This window comes from Hydra viridissima, unplaced genomic scaffold (genome assembly GCF_058129835.1).
Source record: "Hydra viridissima isolate aposymbiotic clone 2 unplaced genomic scaffold, HvirCarnegie_v1 scaffold_9, whole genome shotgun sequence".
In the NCBI taxonomy this organism is placed as follows: domain Eukaryota; kingdom Metazoa; phylum Cnidaria; class Hydrozoa; order Anthoathecata; family Hydridae; genus Hydra; species Hydra viridissima.
In genome coordinates this window covers 6,765,833-6,782,464 of record NW_028324308.1, presented here as the reverse complement: position 1 = coordinate 6,782,464, position 16,632 = coordinate 6,765,833, and the positions used below count along the sequence as shown (strand labels likewise).

At 29.8% G+C, this 16,632-nt stretch overlaps 3 protein-coding genes across 3 annotated transcripts in view; 1 reads left to right on the top strand and 2 right to left on the bottom strand.

Annotated features, from left to right (window-relative positions):
* LOC145185116 (voltage-dependent calcium channel type A subunit alpha-1-like) overlaps positions 1-1,365 on the top strand; it is a 41,110-nt gene extending 39,745 nt beyond the window's left edge. Inside the window, exon 40 of the mRNA XM_090097631.1 lies at positions 1,097-1,365. Within this exon, the coding sequence (XP_089953757.1) occupies positions 1,097-1,129 (33 nt within the window). The 3' untranslated portion in view covers positions 1,130-1,365. The remainder of the gene's footprint in view (positions 1-1,096) is intronic.
* A 5,671-nt stretch (positions 1,366-7,036) lies between these two features.
* LOC145185310 (uncharacterized) lies at positions 7,037-11,752 on the bottom strand. The gene is made up of 5 exons (XM_080061181.2): positions 11,334-11,752; positions 9,134-9,393; positions 8,801-8,964; positions 8,312-8,639; positions 7,037-8,109 (listed from the first exon to the last, which is right to left on the bottom strand). The coding sequence occupies exons 1-5, from the start codon at positions 11,616-11,618 to the stop codon at positions 7,152-7,154; spliced, it is 1,995 nt and encodes a 664-aa protein (XP_079917307.2). The 5' UTR covers positions 11,619-11,752; the 3' UTR covers positions 7,037-7,151.
* Positions 11,753-12,361: 609 nt separating this feature from the next.
* On the bottom strand, positions 12,362-14,664 carry LOC145185765 (cryptochrome DASH-like). The gene has a single exon (XM_080061774.2). It carries the CDS (start codon positions 14,001-14,003, stop codon positions 12,420-12,422), a length of 1,584 nt encoding a protein of 527 aa, XP_079917900.2. The 5' UTR covers positions 14,004-14,664; the 3' UTR covers positions 12,362-12,419.
* Positions 14,665-16,632: the final 1,968 nt, after the last annotated feature.

The following is a 16,632-nucleotide window of genomic DNA, read 5'->3' as shown; positions in this document are numbered from 1 at the left end:
AAATCCTGTCCCTCTAACTCATGCTCAAAGCATCAGGTTCTAAGAAATCTGCTTTCAAGATTCACATGTCTGTCATGACTGTGTGCGCCAATATGAATCTCCTTCATAACATTAAATTACCTCTAGAATAGTATAAAGCTGAGGGATTTCTTTAGTAAAAGAAGACTTGTTGCTTTGTTAATCAGTTATCCATTTGTTAATCACTTTTAACTAATCTTATCACTCTGACACTTCATAAATTAAATTTCAATTTTATCCCTCTCTGACGCTTCGTAAATTGAACTTCAATAATGGTAATTTTATTTTTTTTGAAACATTTGAAAGAAATATTAAGATTCTGGTTGCAGCTTACACAGTTTGATCTTTCGCAGGATACGATTGAACAATTACAGCTTAATATGTCAAACAGTTTACCTAAAATCACGTTATGATCAGAGATTTGTTTAGAAATTCCCCTACCTAATTAGGTAGGTGAACTACTAAACATATAATAACCATATAATCTGTTATTAGTTAATAACAGATTACATGCTTTCTTCCAACCGTTTATAATTCTGTCACTTCCTCTTTTATCAGAGAAAATGGTATAAGTAAATTAGCTTTCTACCATAAATTCTACTACTGAGGCCCACACTTTCTCAAAAGTTTGCTTCGAATTATCATCATTTTCTTCAATCTTTTTAACAAAGAGACCATACTTTAAAATATTTCTTAAAGTTGGCAGTTCTAACTGTAAGAACTTGCTTTCTTACTTGCTGTGCCAATTAGTTTCGCTAGTTTGCAGCTAGCGTTGTCACGAGTTTTGTAAGCCATGCTTTACGATTGTATACTTTTTTATACAAAATGTGCACATGTACTATTATTTATTGTAAAAAATCGCCAGCCAAACTTCATTCAAAAATTTGTGAAAAATGATTCCACACTAGTAAACATAGTTACACAAAAACTTTCAGGTACACGGATTATTATTATATTTTTTTTTTATGATCTATTTCCGCCTATCTAACCTACTCAACGATAAGCGTTTCGCGGAGAAATACGCGCGTGTGCTAAAGTTTATGATATTTAAACTAATAATTTTAACTTCTCTACAAAGACTGATAATCTGCCATCCGGAAGTGAAGTTTAATAGAGAGATAAGATCGAAAAAAAACCTTTAGAAATTCGTCTTCCTATTAGCAAGCACGTTTGAAATTAGAGCGAATCGAAAGCCAATTTACAGTATTTACTTGCAATCAATCAGAATCTTCACAATCTGAATCTTCATTATCCGAATCTTCACAAGTTGTTGGCTCTTCAAATTATTATAATAAATTTTTTATTTCAAATACGAAATTTTTTATTTCAGAGGATTTTTTTGTCAACAAATTTAAATAGCAAAAGTTTTACGTTTATTGTGAAAGATATTTACAAATAGATTACAAATTTACAAATAGATTATAAATTTACATATAGATTATAAATTTACAAATAGATTATAAATTTACATATAGATAATAAATTTACATAAAGATTATAAATTTTCATTTTGTGTAATAATTTTAGTATAATTTGTATTAATAATTTTTACAAATAAACAGAATGAATTGAACTATAAAATAAAAATAAAATAAAAAAACTAGAGCCACATTCAAACTGCAATTTGTTGATCTTTTTTAACCAATAACAATCGACTTATTCCTGATTTTTAAGTAGAACATTTGGCCAGCAGTAGGCTCTCTTAAAACAAATCAAAGCCTCAATTCTTTCATTGATTCAAAAAAATTGTTGACGAAAAACTAAAAAAAAATATTTTTTTTTGATTGATAAAAAGGTAATAGTTTCCACTGAACGCCAAGAAAAAATATTTATTAGCATAAATAAGAAACTCAGAGTGTTCCTCAAACGCTTTTGCATCGTCCTCCTCAAATTCTGAGAGAAAGACGAAATAAGGACGAAAAAAAATGTTCTATTAGTCGTTGTAATTTTTACATTTTAGAGTATTTTCGTTTTCGTTTATCTACCAAATTTTAATGATCATATCTCATTACACACTTTACAGTTTACTGGTGAGTTGCATAAGTGTTTGTTTTACAGAGATCTTCGTAAACTTTTACGTTAACTTTCTAGATAAAGTTGAAAATTAAAAAGAGAAATGTTTTTTTTTAAAAGTTTACTCTTTTCCTGGAATTTAAAAACAAAATTACATTTCAATACACTTCATTAACAAAATAGGTAAAAAAAAAAAGTAGAAAAGTTTTAAACAAATATAACTAAAGTTGGTATTGTGGTTGCCATTATGCACCATTACAGTTATTGTGGTTGCCATTATGCACCAATACAGTTCTAAAACTTTCAAACATGCAGCTTTAAAGCATAATGCATCAATGCAAATTTAAAGCATCGATGAACAACCTCATTTGATCATTATTTTTGTTAATCTTTGACATTAAGAAACAGATGTTACGAATATCAACATCACCTTCCTGGCCAAAGAATGGAATATCAACACCACCTTCCTGGCCAAAGAATGAGGATCTTTCTGACGGTTTCGGTGTAGAAATGTATGCACCTCACTTGCCAAAAAATTTAATTGCTGTATTCTTGAATCTAAAGCCTCTGTCTTGTTCTTCCGAAGATTTAAATTTTTTATTGAGTCATTCAACTCTATTTGTGTGGTAAGGTACTGTTCAGCGGATTTGTATGGGGCATAACCGGGTTATGTGAGGCTGCTGATTCATCATTACTAATTCCTGATTGGATTTAACTACAAAAGATTTAGTTGCTTCTGAAATCGGTAGTCTTTCTCCATGAGATACTGTAGATATTCCTGATGGAATGCTTGGATGCTCCAAAAAACGATCTTTTTATCTTAGACTTTCTTCTGTCTCAAATATTGTGCTAATCTCCAATTTTGTAACCGAAATACCAAAATCGGATACTTTTTTAATCACAGTTGAAATTCTTTTTTTATCATGAATATAACTAAATGTACTAAATTATACGAGGCGTAAAACAATTTTTGGACTTTATCTAACTTGCAGAGAATTTAGGACTCGATCTGACTTGCGGAGATTTTATACAAATTGGTAGAATGGTGTTTTTCTATTACATACCAATACAGATTATGCAATTAATAATGTAAGTTCATTAACCATCAAATGGCACTCAGTATATCTACTCTCTTGAGAATTTCTGATGAGAAAATGTTCTCATTTACCGTAGTGTAATTCTGTAAGAGAGTCCTAATGTAACAAATGATAAATTTTGTATATTGTAAAATTGTGTTATTTTAACAGGATATCTAGTTATTCTTTTAAAATAATAGAATATAAGTAAATATTTGTTTTAAAATATACAAATTTTACAATTTGGTACATCACGACTTTCGCAAAGCATAGGCTTTTGTTTGATCACACCACCGTACTCATGCGAGAACATACTTAACCAGATTCATTCTTTACTTTGCCTTGAAGTTTTGAATGGTCCAGTCTCGATGCGGTGTATTTTGGTTAAAAAAAAAAAAAGAAAAAAAAAAAGGATCTTGAATTAAGAAAACAATGGCGTCATTAATTTAAGACGACTTAAAAAATCGACTAAGAATAAAATTGAACAAAAACTTTTTTGTTTCATCATTTCCAGTTTCCAATCATCACATTAAATTTTTGTCCATTATTTGGTATTAGTACAATAAACATAGATTGCGCCCGCTTTAATCCAGTCCGTTCAGTTAGTTCATCAAATTCTAACGTAAGTCTGAGTTTCGAAATTTTTTGATTTAAGCTTAAGAAATTTTATATCTTTGCCAATAGACAAAGCTGCTTTTAACATTATACAGCGCCTCCAGACGTTTACTTATTACGTATATAAGGGATGTAACAGAAGTGTTTACTTATTACGTATATAATGAAAGCAGAATTGAAAGGGAAATTGGAACTACCATAGACGTATAAGAGATGGACGTGCAACTTATTGTTTTACATCACGTGGTATTAATTTAAACTTTTATAGCATTTGTTTAATAAGGCTGTTTAGGATAAAGTAACCACTTCACGCGTTGACAAATTACTAAACAAATTACACAAAGGTAAAGGAAATTAGTTGTCGGCACGAACAGATTTTTATCATTTTTTCAAGATAAACATTTGTAAATTTGAGAACTTTTTTCGTGTAAACAAAATCTGTCAATGATAAAATAGACATGTAAGGATAATTTTAAAATGACTAAAAAAAGTATAGCGAAATATAGAAAAGCTTAAAGTTTTTTGTCAAGATCTGGTTTCATTCAGTTCCTTGGTCCTTCATTCACCAGCCATAATTTTTGCATTTTTTGCGATATGTCGGCAGTTTTTGCCTCGACTACTCCATAAGCTCCATAATTTATATTCCACTATGCATTATTTTTTTAGTAGGTGCATTTTCTAATCGGCTTTTTAAATAATTCATTTAATATAACAAAACCTTTTAAAAAGTTATTCAAATTTATAATTATCTTGCAAAATGCGGCCAGATATTTCATGTTTTCGTTTTTCATATTTTATATATTATTTCATTTGTCATAAAATGTACATAACAGGGACGGATTTAGGGTTAGGCTTGTTAGGCGCGTCGACCAACATCTTTTTTGGTAAACACTTTTTAATTAAAAAGCTTTCTATTTAAAAAAAAAATACATTCTTCAATTTATTTTGTGATTTTTTGGGTGCAAATTAGCGATATCTTAAGTCTCCATCTTGCTCTTTTTTACCGGCTTTCGAATTTAAGAAATATTTGTAAAGTAGAGTCTAATTTTGTTATCGGTAGTGTAATTTCGGATCATATTAGGCGCGCCTAACCTGGCTTGTTTGTTTGGCTGACGAGATTTCGAAATCGTATAAATTCTTATTAAATTGTTTCCTTTTTATTCTCCGGTAACGTAACTTCAGGTCAAGTTAGGAAAAACATTTTTGCGCCTCACTTGGCCCGTTTATTCGGCAAACGAGTGTCCAAAAAATTATTAAGTTCATTTAACTAGAGGTTTTTTTCATCGTTCGGTAGCGTAACTTTAGGCCAAGTTAGGCTCCCTCCCCCACCCCTCTCTATACCTAGAAGCATTAACATTTCTTGACTAACTTCTTTAAAAAGCTAAACCCGCGCCTACATAATAACCCATTAGTTTTTGTCAAATAAAAATTAGTTTATATATAGCTGATAAATCATATTATGTCAATATTAAATACTTAGTTACCCAGCAAGCACACAACGTTGAAACAACGTTGAAACAACGTTGTAACAACGTTGATCAACGTCGATCAACGTTATTTCAACGTTTTTTGAACGTTGTGTGCTAGCAGGGTATTCTTGCGGTTTACCATAAATTGGCTTTGCTAAATTCTTTAAAACTGTGACAAATTATTTTTTTCTTTATTGTATTTACATTCATTTTATGTTTAAGTTATTTATCCTTAACAGTATATATTTCTGTTCTTGAACATAAATATAGAAAGTTCTATGATATAACTGGAAAGTTCTATGATATAACTGGAAGTCTACAGCAACATAGTAGATGGAGTAGTTCCCTGGACATAAAACCATTGTGCTCCAGGTAGCTACAAAATTATTTGTATTATTTATTATATCTCTAGTTATACATGTACTAAAGTAGTTAAGTAAATGATCTCAATTTCTATATTATCATCAGCGTTATTTCTTAAAGTATTAAGAATGTCTAGCTATATAAAATTGAGCTTAAAACTTGCTTCTATTGCTGTTATCTTGAACAACTAAAAGGAAGTTGATGTGACTGGTTAGAGGAGACCAAAAATTTTCGACGAATCCGACAGACTTTAATTTAATTTCATTTCTATTGTTTAAAACAAAAGATTTGTAACAATGCGCAACGAGCATGGTTTGCAAAAAAAAAACAATAGGTTGCATGTCCATCTATTATATGTCCATGGAACTACATTATCCGCTTCCGCAAAATATTGATATTTTCATTATTTTATGGAAGCGGATAATGTAGTTGGAATTAAAAGAACAATGAGGGCAGGTAGAATAGTCTTTTAAAATTTCCTTTCAATGTTTATATTCAAAAGCAAATAATGATAGATTACATTTTCACCAAAAGTAGTTTTTATATTTACAAATTGATCAATCACTTCCGGTAAGTTTTAGTTACAGTTTTGCTAAAGCAATCGTCCATTACATCTCTAATATATCTTATCCCCTCGAATTACAATATTACGTAATTTATAAAAAATTTAATAAAAAATTTATATTATTAACTTATTATAATTTATTTACAATATATTCTCATTTATAAAAAATGTTATTTAAAGGAGATTTGAGGTAATATTTTTAATCGAGAGAATAAGATCTCTAAGATAGAAAATTGCTAACTACAAAAATTAGTGCGTTTAGAAATGTTTTTAATTTTCTTAAAAGGGGTCACTCGATTGAGTGCATCCGATATCCTTTTAAGCAATTGAAAAAAAAAAACGAAGGGCTTTTATCATCAAATTTGATGTTTGTCAACCTTCATAACAAAAACCTTCTGTTTTCAATTGCTTTGTAGCTGTGACACTGAGCCCTTTAATTAGATTGGTTTGTAGCTGTGACACAGAGCCCTTTAATTAGATCGGTTTTTTAAGACCATTTTACTCAAAAGGAACGCAGAAAATTATCTAAAAATATTAATAAACTGGTTCCAAAAACCATTCATGGCGGCTTATTCAGCAAACTGTGTTCTAAGGATTCGTTGCTACTTTAATTTTAAAATGTAAGTATTAGATGGTTGAAATCTTAACACATTTTTTCTTTCGACAGTTTAAAAACATTTTTTTTTTTTTCTATTTTTAGGACTTTTTATGTTCGAAAAAATATTTTAATAATCATGGCTTGTTGGTTTGAAATTATTTAAATAATCGTGGGTTATTGGTGTTTAGCTATTTGAATGAAAATGGGTACCAACATTTCTATACTATAAAACTAACTCTACGATGAAATCCTAACTCAAAATATATAATTTTATAAAAAAATAAATTATGAACTACAAATAATAAGAAGCGAGAACGAATACTCCCAAGCGATATCTTCGCACATTGAACGAAAAACTTGCAAATCGCATAAGAAAATAAGACCTTTTAAAAAACAATAAGAAAAAAACACAAAATATTAACCTAGTTATAAGTTTATAATTTTGATAAATGTTCTCCTTGGTTATCGAATTCGTTATATTTGATCCAATCTAAAGCAATCGGTGCGGAAATCATATCATCAGTAAGACCAAAAGCGTCAGCTAACGCTAAAGACTGTGGAGCAATCTCCTTGCATAATCTAGCAGCAACGTCTGAAACTCGACTTGCAGACGAATAGGGAATTAGGCATTGCTCAATAAACCAACCAAGATTTTTTTCTATTATTGATATGACGTATAAATGGTGAATCTTATGAAGGATGTCCTTTAGTGATGGATCAGCACTGTTGCGCGTATTATTGCAAACTTCACTCGTAAGACGCTCCCCATAAGCACGTGCAGCGTGTTGAACTAGATCACTAGACTCGTACATCCACGTTTGAAACAGCTTTGCTTTACCAGCAGCAGCCATTCTGGATCCCAATTCCATGAATAATAAATCTTCGCGACGTTTTAGAAGACTATGAAGATGATCTAAGTCGTCAAAGTTTGCTCTGGTGAAAAAACCCAATGTAAATTTAGAGGATGCCCATATTTTTAGAAGATCGTTTTTAGTATATTCTGCTAGACGTTCTTTTGCAACTTTTTGCATTAAAACTGCATTATCGCCTTCCGCAGTTATTGAAGCATGCGAGGAACTCAACACAGTACCTAATCTATTCACGGATAAAAAACCTTGGCCTCCACATCGCTCTCTAGCTACCGTTGCAACATTTTCAACGTTCCAACCGCATAAAGGTTTGATTACACAACACATTGTTACAACCTGAGCGTGGTCCTTAGCATCATTTTCTTTTTGAGAGGACCATCGTTCTTTAATGTAATCTAAACTGAAGTTAAGGCAGTAGGTCTCGGCGAGCAATGGAATAAGTGCTCGTTGTTGCAATTGGAAATTAAGGATTGGTGTATCAGACTTTCCTTTCTCTCCAACAGCGAGCCTTGTAGCAGAATATCTGAAAAAAAAAAGTTTTCATAACTACAATTAATATCAATGTCTATTAGTGATTAAACTTATAACTTTGATGATAAAAATTAATAATTATTGTTTGTTAACATTTGAAAAAAACCAAATTAATAACAGTAAAAGAATCTTAAATTTTACACTGTTTAGTTAACTTTTTACTCTGCTTAAGCAGAAAATACAAAATTTCGCACCGTAACGCAATGGTCAATGCAGTTTTTGCACCACCTTGCGACATAGCTGCTATACACAATCTACCAGATAACAATTGATCAGCAACTGTTAAGAAACGAGCACGGTTACTATTAATGATAGTTTGGAAAGTTCCATCTTCCGCCACATCAGAATATTTGTTAAGGAGATTTTCTCTAGGTATTCGGACATTGGAAAAACTTAATTTCGCATTGTCTACACCATTTACTCCCATTTTGTGTCCCATATCTTCCACAACAACACCAGGTAAAGTGTTTAAATTGTCATCTCGGATTTGAACTAAGAATCCATGAACACCATGATGTTTCTCTGTTTAATAAAAAACAAACAGCAAATATGAAAGATTTGCTGTTAACAGAAAAATTGTTAATCTAAAATCTAATTCCCTTAAAAGAATACATTTTCCCAGCAATTATTGTCATTTATAATTTTCATGTGAATTTAAAAAAATTAGAAAAAATATACTTTACTTTCAATACTCAACTGTGCAAATACAATACAATGCTTTGCATGAATGGCACCATTGGTGATCCAGTACTTTTGTGCAAGAGGTGATGGTGTATTGATAATAAATTCTTCTGAAGCAAAGTCATAAACAGCTGTTGTTTCCATTTCCACTGCATTATTACCATAGCTATGAAATTATAATTATATAATCAGTGTAATTTAACCCAATTTGAGCAATTCTATGTACTAAATGATAGACTAAAACGAACAACAAATCAATCAATGGAATGTAATCTAAAGCAACAATTAAAGAATTAAAATACTAAATTTGAACCCAAATATTGAATGATTCTCACCCCAATTCAGTGAGACCAAAGCATCCTATATCCTCTAGAGTATCTATTCCCTTCAAGTATCGATCATGATGACGCTTAGTACCAAGTTTAAGAACAGTGCCCCCAAACAAGTTAAACTGCACAGTCATTTTTGTTGACATTGCAGGGTCAGCAATGCTTGCAAGTTCATGAGCTGCAAATATTTTCAAAGGGTTGTTTTTGAAATCAAGGACTGAAATGAAACCTTTTTCACATATCTTCTTTAACCGTTGCAATGCAAGCTAATAAAAATACAAATGCATTAGGAAAACAAAATACATCACCAAAACAAAAATACTTTATGCATAACTGTTCTTATGGTTTTTACTAAAAAGTTTTTCATTCAAAAAATTCAAAAAGATTTTTAAAGAGTTACCTTTTGTACAATCAAAACATTTATTAATCCATTAGTTTATCACTCATACTTCCCTATTCCTTACCAAAGCTATTATAAATACGTTACATAATAGAACTGCTTTTTTTTGTAAAACAATTCTAGTGTTACATTTTTGAATTTGTTAATTTGGAAAGCTGAAACAAAAGAAATGTGACGTTTGCAAACTATTAACCTTATATGGTTCAGCTAACTAATTGAAATACGAACTTTTACAGCTATTATAGCTTTTTCAATGCAACCAGTGCATCACTTAAGTGAATAAGAACTAAAGTTAATTACTTTAATGTAATTTATCAAAAATAGTTAACTTTAGTTATTGATATACAAATTGAGAAGTCTATAGTTTAAGACCTAGGTAACAGATGGCATCATAACCTGGAAGACTGATTGGAAATATATCTAGCATTTCTATCAGAAAAAAAGCATTTGTCTACCATTTTTAAAAAATGATTCCACCATTAATCTGTAGAAAATGCAGTACACACTGATCTGATATCCTGGCTTGTGATTTTGCCCCACCCATTTTGACCATCCTTTTGGTGATTGCCACATAACTTTCTTTAAATCAGATTTATTTTGCAGTCTCATACTTAATAATACTTTTTAGATATTAATTCAATCAACTTGATAGATTTTATACTCACTGCTGTAAATTCTTGAGTAAACTCTGGTAATGATAATGATGATGATGATGATGATGATGATGATGATGATGATGATGATGATGATGATGATGATGATGATGATGATGATGATGATGATGATGATGATGATGATAATGACAATTAAAATAAGAATTATTTTTATTTGTATTAGTATCACAAAATATCTAAATTTTACATTTGAAATATATTTACAAGAGATTAAAATAGTACTTAAACAAAACAGCCTTCCTTGCACAACATCCTTAATATACTCATTCACACTCCTTTAGATAACATGACTTATTTGATTTCATTATGAAATTTAAATCAACACATAAATATAAACATGGATACGTGCATGATGATCATAAAGACCTTGATTGTGTATATAATAATATACATATCTAATAATGCACACAGATATATATATATATATATACATATATATATATATATATATATACATATATATATATATATATAAATATATATATATATATATATATATATATGTATGTATGTATGTATGTATGTATGTATGTATGTATGTATGTATGTATGTATGTATGTATGTATGTATGTATGTATGTATGTATGTATGTATGTATGTATGTATGTATGTATGTATGTATGTATGTATGTATGTATGTATGTGTGTATGTATGTATGTGTGTATGCATGTATATAAAATTGTTAATTTAAAATCATTTTAACTTTTTTGTTTTAGAGTGATCTTTTTCAATATCTAAATGAAATTACTCCCTCTCTCTCATTAAACCAATTTCACCTACTTCCAATTAATATTTGTTCCTGTGAAATAAATCAGTAAACTTTTGTTTAAAAGTACACTTAATACATTTTTTAAAACTAGCTCCTGTTACATCAGTTGTTTTTCAGAAAGAGATCACAAAAGAAGAATTAGATAAGATTATTTGAATATATATATAAATATATATAGTCAAATTATCTTATCTAATTCTTATTAAATATATATATATATATATATATATATATATATATATATATATATATATATATATATAATATATATATATATATATATATATATATATATATATATATATATATAAAATTATGAAACAATACCAACAAATTTAAATGAGACTAAAAATGAACAAACCTCTCTCTCCTCTGATAGATTAATGTTATACTTTGGCTTGAAAATGGGATCACTCAAAAACTTTCGCATTTCATCTCTCATAACATGATTATCATGGTCAAGTAACTCTTTCATTTTATCAATCTTGAATGAAGGTTTTTGCCATTTTGATCTTAACTCTTTTGGGTCCTGATCCATTTCAACTTTATTCCATTTAAAATCACTTGATGTCAGCTTGTTAGTAGTCATAGTTGAAAAAACCCTTCTTAAATGTCTACAGCTTTTCAAAGATTGTGTTGTATACATAATACAACAAAAGCTAATTCAGGAAAAAAAAAAAAAAAAAGCATAAACAAATACAGCATTGTTTAAAAAGGAAAGATCAGGTGCACCATCATAAAGTCATTACATTATTTGAATAGGAAAAACTCATGTTTATCTTAGAACCAGATGATTGACAGCTATGAGTTTTTTAAGCAATAGCACAATAATAAACTACCAGATTATTGAAAGTATTATGAAATAAATTAAATAGCATGTTTCTTTAGGAAAAAATTTATTTCCAAAAGAAAACTCTCTTTTATAAAACTTACAAAGTAGTTTGTAAACATAATACAAAAAAAGAAAAAAAAAGAAAAAACAAACAAACAAACAAACAAAAAAAGAAAAAAAAAAAACAAAAAAAAAAAAAAAACAAAAAAAAAAACAAAAAAAAAAACTTTAACAAAATATCAAAACATGTCTTCATAAAAACTTTAGTTTAAAAAAAGATCTTCACTTACACTTGCTTCTATCCCTTTATAGTATATACATCATAAAAGGACAGAGTAATGGAATATCTATAATCCACGTATTACATTAAGAACAAAATTTTATGTTATACAAATTAATCATGGTAAAAAAAAAACTACTTATTTTGCATCCTTCCCAAAAACTTAAACAACAAAATATTATGCTACTTTAGTTTGAAATAGGAAATCAAAGGTTTTTTAGTTGGTAAAGAAAAAATTTAATTCATTTAAACAAAACAACAAAATGAACAAAAGCAAAACAAAACAAAACAAAAAATCAGGGAATGAGCAAAATAACTTTTGTAGAATAAAATGTTCAGTGAGTTGCATTTCCACTTTTAAAATAAAAATCAATGCAGCGTTTCTGACCTTTTTGCTTTCCTCTATTTTCATGAAAAGGATTTTTAGAATGCATTTTTAATGCATGTTTAGCCCACTCAGGTGCTATAACTAATGGATTTGGGTAATCAACACCTAGTTCAATCCCAGCAGTTTTTAATTCAGAAGCAGATAATCTCCAAGGGGTATGGATATTTGCTAATTTTTTTAATACAGGCACCCAAGTTCTAACATAATCACCATCTTCATCATAATCTGCAGCCTGTTTGATTATATTAAATTTCCTACTCTCACGAGGATCATTTCCAATACCTGCTAAATAATTCCAGTTTCCATAGTTTGAGCACACATCTGAATCAAGTAGCAGTGATTCAAACCACTCTGCACCCATTCTCCAATCCAGGTTAAGATCTTTAACAAGAAAACTGGCAACATTTTGTCTCCCCCGATTAGACATCCAACCAGTTAGTAAAAGTTCCTTCATATTGGCATCAATAAATGGAACACCAGTTTCACCATTAGCCCATTTCATAAATAGACTCATATCCTGCTTCCAAATCCAAGGCCCTCTACTTCCTTTTATACCACCCTCAAAAAATACCCTGTTTCCATGTTTTAAGCAAATAAATTTAAAATAGTCTCTCCAAATAAGTTCAAATATGACCCAGTATGTAGATTGATCTGGTTGTATATTTTTGAGTTTTTCGTATTCCTTTATTTTATGAAAAACCATTCTCGGTGATAAGCTTCCTATAGCCAACCAAGGACTAAACTTGGTTGAATAGTTTTTCCCTAATAAACCATTTCTTGTTTCTTTATATGTGCATATAGCATTACTACCCCACAAATAATCAGTCAAACGATTAGTAGCATCAGCTTCACTTCCATTAAATGGGAATACTGTTCTAGTATCAGTCTCATATTCATTTTTATCAAAACCAAGTTCTTTTAATGAAGGAACATCTCCTAAAAGGAAGTTTCCAAAGAAAGGGAATGTATTTATTTCACCAGGTATTGGATTAAGATTTCTAACAGAACATTTCTCAACTTCTTTTCTAAAGGAAGTGTAAGTGTTTGGAATTTGCTTTACATTATATGGAATATCTTCTATATGATATAGAGTGGACCCCCAAAAAGACATCACTTTGATTCCTTTTGAATTACAAATTTTATAAATAGATTCTTCTACATCCAATTCTTCTTTTGTGATTTCTTTCTGAAAAACAACTGATGTAACAGGAGCTGTTTTTTCACACTCTTTAATTATTGTCTCAATGGCATCTTTTGGTCTTTGTTTACAAATAAAAAGATTACTCCCTTTGTTTTTTAAACTGCTTTGTAACCCATTCACAGCATCAAGTATTAATTTTGCTCTGTGTACACCAGTTTTAGGAAATCCAAAATGATGTGTAGTTCCATAATGGTCAGGATCAAAACAATAAAGTGGTAGAACAAGTGAGCCAGCTTGACAAGCAAAGTTTAAACATTCATTATCATGCAAACGCAAGTCATTGCGGAACAAGTATATTATTGTTTGTCTCAAAGGTGGAAAAGAAGCCATTTTAAAAACTATATATAAAAAAAAAGAAAGAAAAATGTAATTTTATCTCACAAATAGAATACTAGCACACATACACACACTCATGTACACACATTTAAATAGACATTTAAAAAAAGGTACAGTATATCTTTGTATTGACAGCTAGCTATACTACTATAATAGCTATATGGACCTTCTTATGGTTAGCTATATTACTGATGACATGCTCAAAAAACAAAAAAATGTTCATGATTATGAACATATATTACTGATAATGTATGCATGATTATGAGCATTCTTTGAGACATAGTTTATGTTATGTAAAAATAAACTGAACTTATAAATTTTTTTTAAAAACAACAGCATTTTTTTTGGTTTTGGATAATAACCTGTTAAAACTAAACAAAAAAATTAATTCTTTTTTACACTTCAGGCGATGGAATCATACATAGAAGAAACCCCCCCCCCCCCCCCTCCTCCTCCTATTCTAGGCCTGCCAATTTTTTTTAAATAAACCTATAAATCATGAAAGTAAATCCTTTTTATTTTTCGTGATTTGAAGGTGTGTTGTTTAAATTTTAGATGATAAAAAAACACACACACCCATGGACACGCACACACATACATTGTTTATATAATGTACTTTCATGAAACGTGTTCGGATTGTAATCCTGCTCGACTTCAGACTACTTTAGTTCATAGTCATAAGAAATAGATAGTCTGGCCACTTGCGGTATTCCTTTGATCAACTCTTTGTTCGCATTTTTTTCGTGTCCAGTCCGCTTCAGAGTGCACAAAATTTGTTTTCATCGATTGTTTATCTACGAACTGCTTGTTTAAATTACATCTTTTTCATCCAATATTTTGAATGCCTGGTGCTAATTGTTCTATTTATGGATGCAGTACTTCTAGGAGGCATAAGGGAGTCTCAATATTTAAAGTTCCTGCTTCTAACGACAGTTTTAATACGTCTTGGAGGGAAAGTCTGATTGCCATTATTCTCAAAGATCGTTATGAAGATTTAAGTTTGAAGACTCAAATAGAAAATAAGCGTCTGTTTATTTGTGAAAAGCATTATCTTCCAGAAATGATACTTTATAATGATAAAAAAAAGACATTAAAACCTGGATCATTGCCGACTCTGTGCTTACCAAAAAAATCTTTCACACCATCAATTCCTATACAAAGAAAATCTGCCTCTGCCATCATTGCTAAAAAAGATGCTTTAACGACTTCAAATAATATTACTGCCTTTAAGCCTATATATAAATCATTTGAAGAGTTCTTAAATCGTATTAGCAAGTTAAAAATTAGTGACTGGACCATGAGTGTGAGTCCTGTTGTGGCAGAGTTTAAACTTTATGATACAATCCACACATGTCCTCGATATGAAATATATGTTGATGATAGTCTTGCTTTCACCATTCGTGTATATTCTTGGCTCATTCCAGATGATCATTTAATATATACAAAATACAGAAGATCTATGCGACATATTTCAGCATCTAATCTTTTATCTATTGTTACTTCTTTTAACCTTTGTTCTGGAATAACTGATGTCTTTGCATTAAAATCAAATCTTTATATTAAACATTGTATTTCAAAAAAATTTGATTTATTTTCATCTAGGAGTGAGTTTCCCTTAAACCAGACAGAGTATTTTCGATCTCAGTCATGTATTATGCTGATTGAGTGGATGTTATGCTGTTCACAATGTAAAAGTATTGAAAAAAGTGAAATTAAATGTTTGAAAAAAAGATTAGCTACTTCTAGTATCCCTGCTAAATTAAATGCACCAATTACATTTACATCTCCAGATCGTCTGAAGCTTACATTACAGAGTGTTCGTCTAGAAAATAAAGAATTAAAAAAAGAATTAGCTTTGATGAAGCAAGAGATTGAAAATTCATCACTAGCTATTAGTAAAAATATTGAAAGTGATTTAGTTCAAATAATGGCAGAAGCTGATAAAAGTCAGATTTCTCCATTTATGAACCTGTTTTGGGAGGAGCAGCAAAAATATTTAAAATGCTCAAAGCAAGGGATTCTTTATCATCCAGCAATAATACGTTACTGTTTGGGATTAGCTGCAAAATCACCAGCTGCTTATGAAGCAATAAGGTTAAATGAGAAAACTCATTCTGGTTTTTTAATTTTACCAAGTCGTAGGCGATTGCGTGACTATAAAAACTATGTAAAGCCCAAGTTGGGATTCAATAAAAACATAATAGAAGAATTAAAAGATAAAGTCATTAATTTTTCAGTTCAAGAGAAATTTATAGTCCTAGTTCTTGATGAAATGAAAATTCAAGAAAATCTTGTTTGGGACAAACATTCTGGAGAATTAATTGGTTATGTTGATTTGGGTGATCCTAGTGTTAATTTTGCAACGTTACAACAAGCTGATAAGCTTGCTTCTCATGTTTTAGTTTTTTTAATTAGAAGTATTGTAAATCCTTTTAAATACAGTTTTGCAAATTTTGCTACTACAAATATTACATCAGTGCAATTATTTTCTCTATTTTGGAAAGCTGTAGGAATTTTAGAAATCTCTGTTGGTTTAAAAGTAGTTGCTGTTACTTGTGATGGAGCATCATCGAATAGAAAATTTTTTAAAATGCATTTTAATCTGACTGAAGAAGAAGATATT

What these genes read in the sequence shown, in the direction of transcription:
- LOC145185310 (XM_080061181.2), bottom strand. Translation starts at nt 11,618, where the DNA reads ATGTATACAACACAATCTTTGAAAAGCTGTAGACATTTAAGAAGGGTT. An exon ending in TGCACAGTTGAGTATTGAAA is followed by an intron (nt 8,640 to 8,800) that starts GTAAAGTATATT and finishes TTTATTAAACAG; the next exon opens with AGAAACATCATGGTGTTCAT. An exon ending in GCATTGACCATTGCGTTACG is followed by an intron (nt 8,110 to 8,311) that starts GTGCGAAATTTT and finishes TTTTTTTTTCAG; the next exon opens with ATATTCTGCTACAAGGCTCG.
- LOC145185765 (XM_080061774.2), bottom strand. Translation starts at nt 14,003, where the DNA reads ATGGCTTCTTTTCCACCTTTGAGACAAACAATAATATACTTGTTCCGC.